The 6532-nt window shown below is 34.9% G+C and overlaps 1 protein-coding gene across 1 annotated transcript; it reads left to right on the top strand.

The window, feature by feature from the left end:
* The first annotated feature begins 804 nt into the window (after nt 1-804).
* LOC137038501 (taste receptor type 1 member 2-like) lies at nt 805-5457 on the top strand. The gene is made up of 6 exons (XM_067413098.1): nt 805-1113; nt 1202-1948; nt 2158-2370; nt 3193-3313; nt 3506-3933; nt 5431-5457. The coding sequence occupies exons 1-6, from the start codon at nt 805-807 to the stop codon at nt 5455-5457; spliced, it is 1845 nt and encodes a 614-aa protein (XP_067269199.1).
* Nucleotides 5458-6532: the final 1075 nt, after the last annotated feature.

The raw sequence follows: 6532 nt of genomic DNA, 5'->3' as shown, positions 1-6532 counted from the left end.
CAAGACTGTATATATATATATATATATATATATATATATATATATATATATATATATATATATATATATATATATATAATTTTTTTTTTTTTTTTAATTACAATTCAAGATGTGATGTAACAATCACCTCAACGGAATCTGCATATAATCTCAGAAAGTATACACAGTAATTGTTTGTATTTTCTCACCACTAATCCACCTGTAAAGCCTCTGCTTAAAATGGATTTAAGATTTAAAGTTAAGATGGATGCAGTTTGTTTCACTAGAGTTTGATTTAATTTGTAAATTTATTTTTGAGAATACATTTGTGGTGTAATGCTCTACTTAATAACTGATTGACATATGCTTTGTGAGTTTAGATATGGAAATGGGCATTTGTATCAGTGAATATAGTGGTTTAACCAAATAGAAATGTGTTTTAAGCAAATGAAGTGTAGTATATGAGCCTGATTTCTTTCAAACGGCCAGCCACTACATAGCCCTGTTTCAAGATTAACGGTCCATATTTAACCATGCTTCACAGAAGCATTTATGTTTTCCTTTTGCGCTTAAGTAATTGTTTCTTTCTCAAAGTTTCTTGGTCAACATCTGACTTCAGCTTGGATGGAGATTACTTATTGGGTGGCCTTTTCGCTTTACATGAAATTGACCAAGTAACACCCCTTTTCACCCCAGAGACCACTGAATGTTTCAGGTAAGCAAAGACCTTTTATCAGTCTAGAGTTATCACTAGACAATAAATCAAAGCAGCATTTCCCATTTCTAGACTGAATTTTTTACTTTTTAACTTTAACTTCCTCATTGATGTTTTCAAGGTACAGTTCCTCAACATCTGGCTATCAGATGTTGCAAGTGATGAGGTTTGCTGTTGAAGAGATTAATAACTCCACCACTCTTCTGCCCAATGTTTCTCTGGGCTATGAAATTTTTGACCATTGTTCTAATACAAAGAATTTTCGTTCAGTCTTAAGTTTGATCTCAAATAATGGATCAATAAAACCTAAAGAAAAACACAACAACTATCAGCCTAAAGTGATTGCTTTAACAGGGCCATATGGGAGCACAAGAACTATTACTATTGCACCACTGATCACAATGGACCTTATACCAATGGTAAACCTTAAACAGTTTACTAGAAAAAAGTATATGCCTAAATGCTAAATTAATTGTTTGTAATATAGTGTTTTCTTCTCTTTCAAAGGTGAATTATGGAGCTTCCAGCTATGCATTAAGTAATAAGCTTCAGTATCCCTCTTTTGTAAGAACAGTGCCCAGCAACAAAGACCTGATAGAGATGATTATTCACATAATTCGATGGTTTGGATGGAACTGGGTTGCCTTTCTTGGTAGCCAAGACAATTATAGTTCAGATGGACTAAAGCTGTTTAACAAATATATAAGCAATACCGGCATTTGTTTGGCCTATCAAGAGGGTCTAAGCCTAAATGCAAACTACAGTCTAACACTTAAAAAGATTGATATGCTCAACATTAAAGTAATTGTGGTTTTCGCTGTGCCACAATATGCAGTTAACATAATCAAAACAGCCATAGAAGAGAACATACGAGACAAAGTATGGATTGCAAGTGAAACATGGTCTATGAATCAACAACTTCCAAGAGAGCCAGAAATTGGGAAAATTGGTACTGTCATTGGCATTACGGAGAGATTGTTGTCATTACCTGGATTTGATCAATTCATCTATAAAGACAGGGGAACAGCTAATGTTAATTATAAATCTGAGAGTGAAGTCCAGGGGAAGAGTAAGACATGTAATCAAGTTTGTGATTACTGCACATTGTTGACAGCAGAGGACATTATAAATGAGAATCCCACATTCTCATTTGCCATCTATGCTGCCATATATACCATAGCTCATGCATTACATAAGGTCCTGCAGTGTGACATCAATAAATGCCACAAAACAACACTTGCTAAGCCATACATGGTAAGTGAATTTATTTGAACCCATGGAAATTGCATATCATATATATATATATATATATATATATATATATATATATATATATATATATATATATATATATATATATATATATATTGTTTTATATAATAATTACACAATGACTTGTTATTAATGTTATAGTAATATTATCCTAAATTATGTTTCTTGTTTATTTGAACACTTCACAACAGCTCCTGGGAGAAATAAAAAAGTTGGATTTTCCACTCAATGATCGTCAGGTGAAATACGATGATCATTATGATCCAATAATCAGTTATGCAGTTGTGCTTTGGCACACTGATGTGAATTCTCCAAAGTTTGAGATGGTGGGCACATATGACACATATCCAGAAACAATTTTTACCATCAACAACTCTCTTTTTCCTTGGCATAATAATGATTCTGTAAGCCTTGTTTATTTTTTTGTTTATTTATTGTTTTGTGAACCTTATCTAATCATTTAGATTTAGATTTTAAATAACATATTTTCTCAGTCAGTTACATATTTCTCCAAACAAAGGTCAATAGGCTTAAAACAAATAACACAACCATCTAGCAAATTTACACAATTTGTTTAGCTAACACCATGAAATAAAACCACCATGATGTCAAAACTACCATAGGCCTAGCTTGGTTCTAATGAAAGTACAGTGTGATTTCATGCATGGCACACGAATGCCTTGAGAAGATGAGAAGAGTTACTTTGACATAGAGGTTGTGGTTGAACATCCTCTTCCTTAAGGAGAAATCCCACAAATGGATTCAGAAAGTAAGAATATAGTGGAAGCAGCATCATCACAAAATGCAGGTGATTTTATAACCCACAATAAGTGGTGGAGTTGAACATTGTTTATTCGCCAAAAAAACACTGACCTTTGACATTCTTTCATTTTTTTCATTTCATTTTTTGTTGTTGTTGTTGACTATACAATAGAACCCATGATTCATCTACTGCTCTCATCTCACACTCTTCTTTAGCCCACTCTATCACCATCACCATCCCTCATTTACTATTTGTTTGCTCTTTTTTCACAGATGGTATGAAGATGATGGCTTTATTTAAGTTGTCTGTTAACTGTTCTGAAAGCAAGATCTGATCAATTTGTGAATAGTTTAAGGGAATTATATAATTTGTATTTTGAGAGCACTGATCTTAGTTTGGAGATATGTGTAAGATTGATTGAGGAAAATGTTTAACTTTAATAACATTTTCCCATTCCTTAAAGGTTCCTTTCTCAAACTGCTCTATTGAGTGTCAGGAGGGATTTTCCAGGAAACCTGAAGGTTTTCATAGTTGCTGTTTTACGTGTAAAAAATGCCCGCTTAACAGCTATGTGGATTATTCTCGTAAGTACTATAGGTGCAGTCAATAACACAAACATCTAAGCTTCTTCAGTCCATTCTATCACCACAATCCTTTTGGAATTAGGACACTTTTTAAAGTATGATTTCAAGACACACTATTTTCCTACGTTCCATTACTATTACAGCTTTTAGGAAAATCGTATTACTAAACATTTATATTGTATTGTTTTTCAGGGGACCCCTATACCTGTTTTCCATGTGCAGAAAGTGAATGGTCTGATGAGGGCAGCACAACATGTAAGAAACGTTCTGTTGTCTATCTTCAGTTCACAGAATTCTCCTCCATCGCTGTCATCCTTTCTGCCACATGCCTAATTATTTTACTCATTGCCATATTTTGCCTCTTCGCCTATAATTACAACACACCAGTGGTGAGGTCTGCTGGTGGTAGCATGTGTCTTCTTATGTTGATATGTTTGATTATGTCTAGCATGAGTGTGTACTTTTTTTTTGGACAACCCACATTTGCACATTGCCTCCTGAGAAATGCCATATTTGCATTTTTCTTCACTGTCTGTCTTTCTTGTTTGACTGTCCGTTCCTTTCAAATTATTTGTGTTTTTAAAATGGCTGCTCAGTTCCCTAAGCTGCATAGCCTTTGGGTAAAGCACAATGGACAGTGTCTCTTCATTGCATTTTCTTCTGCCATTCATTTAATTTCTTGTATAATATGGATGACTGCCTCTCCTGACAAACCCATTGCTGACTCATGGACATTTAATGATCAAATTATGCTCATATGTGAAATGGGGAACACTATAACATTTAGCATAGTTGTGTTTATAAGTTGGTTTCTTGGTTTCCTGTGTCTCCTTTTTTCTTACATGGGAAGAGATCTGCCGAAAAATTACAATGAGGCCAAATCAATAACTTTCAGTCTCATTTTGTACTATCTGAGCTGGATTGTATACTTCACAGCATACCTTTCTGTCAAAAGCAAGTACATCATGCTTTTGAACGCAATGGCCCAGATATCTAGTATATATGGAATTCTCTTCAGCTACTTTATACAAAAGTCTTACATTATAATATTCCAACCTCAAAAGAACACTCCAGCATATTTTCAAACATCTATTCAGAATTACACGCAGACTATTAGTAGGACTTAGACCACAACAATGCAAATATGCAGATAGGGTCATCCACAAGGAAACCCTCTACTTAGGAGTGAACTGATAGCCTTAAATCCTTCACTATTATGTTACCACAATCTTAAACACATGGGAAAGGTAGAGAAATAAGATACATTCTGGGGTTTATTCTGCACTATAACACATGTGATTTACATGATTTATATAAGAGCAAAAAACAGTTGTTCTTCACATGCTAGCATTTACACTTAAGTGTTAATGCAAACACAAATGCTTGCTTTTTACATGTAATAAAGAACATTTTCAAATCGTCTATAACTCGGTGTCTAAGTGATAAATATAGATTTGTGAGGTTTGGATTGTCAGTCTTGTATCTTTGATAGCCTTTCATATTGAACATATATTCAAACCCACATTTGTAACGATAATGGAATACAATGGAGCTAAAGGGACACCTTAAAAAATGGAATGAAGGGTGCCCATCTCTAAGATTATGTAAGATCTCATCTGTCATAATGTAAGATTTATATATATATATATATATATATATATATATATATATATATATATATATATATATATATATATATATATATATATATATATATATTGTTTTGTTATCAATTTGTTTAGTGTCAAGTTTACAGATACAGAAAAGAGCCTATAAAAAGTGTTATGTCATCACTGCTCATTATCACAATACAATACAACAGGGGTTGGCAAGTATATATGGCTGTCTTTCCACAATCGCCACTAGATGGCGGGCCAGAATATAGTCAATAATTATAGTCGATAATTTAAGAAATAAATTGATTTAAAAAATACAACTAGAACTGCCTGACATACTGTTACAGTGTATTTTGTAGTAGTGAGCTGTTACTCCGTTAAAAAACTGGATAAATTAACAAAGCAGTAATGACATGTAACCTTGCAAGTATCTTCATTCACCAACTTGCAACACAGACCCCGTGCTGCATAAAAAACAGCCCTGGATTTTCTCCCAAATAGGCCCATCATCCGGCCATTCTCGCCTAGCCGTACGCAACAGACATTGCATTGTACTATGGTATACTATGTACTACACTGTACCTCTTTTCTTTAACATTTTTCCCATCCACCTTTCTCCTTACGTTTTCTGCTAGCCATTCTGCCGCCATTTGATTCCGGAAAATCCGGGAACTAATCACAAACTGGCTAGTAGGCCGACTCGTCTTCCTCAGTTTTTTTTTGTTTGTTTTTTTTGCACGTAGCAGTATATAAGCGATCATATTAGTGCCCCTGCTGATAGCTCTTCATAGCAGGGGCGTTTCTCGGATTTTCATTTTAGGGGGTTAACCCCAGTGAGGGTAGCCTATGGAAAAAAAAAATTACACTTTAGTTTAGGGTCCAAATTGCGCTATTAACTAGTAGCTTACTAACATTCATACCCGGATATTGGCTGTTACGTATACAGTTAATATTAATACCTTATTTCATGGCCATATTGTAGCCTACATGTATCAATCATACCCAATAATGTTGTCAGGTTTATAATCTGATATCCCAAATGTTAGGGTGGTCGGGGGGCATGGTCTCCCGAGAATTTCTATGATCTACATATGTGCATTTTAAGATGATCTGAAGGCCAACAAATTAGATAACAATAGCTTAAAAACCTTGTCACAGTGCAGTAAATTATTTGTCTTTCTTATATCCACATCTCTCTTTTTCTCTGTTTTTATCTTGCCCTGTCTCTTCCCCTCATAACGCTGAGCTTTGACTGATATAGTTTTTCCATTTTTGTCAGTGAATAAAATAAACATATGGTTTACATATTTAGGGCCCAAGCCCTGAAAGGGCGCAGAGCCCTATTGTTCTTCTAAGGATTATTAGGGCCCAAGCCCTGAAAGGGCGCAGAGCCCTATTGTTCTTCTAAGGATTATTATTATTAGGGCCCAAGCCCTGAAAGGGCGCAGAGCCCTATTGTTCTTCTAAGGATTATTATTAGGGCCCAAGCCCTGAAAGGGCGCAGAGCCCTATTGTTCTTCTAAGGATTATTAGGGCCCAAGCCCTGAAAGGGCGCAGAGCCCTATTGTTCTTCTAAGGATTATTATTAGGGCCCAAGCCCTGA

The sequence above is a fragment of the Pseudorasbora parva genome, chromosome 13 (assembly GCF_024679245.1).
Source record: "Pseudorasbora parva isolate DD20220531a chromosome 13, ASM2467924v1, whole genome shotgun sequence".
Taxonomy (NCBI): domain Eukaryota; kingdom Metazoa; phylum Chordata; class Actinopteri; order Cypriniformes; family Gobionidae; genus Pseudorasbora; species Pseudorasbora parva.
The sequence above is the reverse complement of the archived record's forward strand: the minus strand, read 5'-3'. Positions and strand labels throughout refer to the sequence as shown.

Excerpts from the sequence above, each read along its gene's own strand:
- LOC137038501 (XM_067413098.1), top strand. The coding sequence starts at position 805 with ATGTTTTCAAGGTACAGTTCCTCAACATCTGGCTATCAGATGTTGCAA. Across the intron at positions 1,114-1,201 it reads CAATGGACCTTATACCAATG|GTGAATTATGGAGCTTCCAG; the intron begins GTAAACCTTAAA and ends TCTCTTTCAAAG. Across the intron at positions 3,314-3,505 it reads CAGCTATGTGGATTATTCTC|GGGACCCCTATACCTGTTTT; the intron begins GTAAGTACTATA and ends ATTGTTTTTCAG.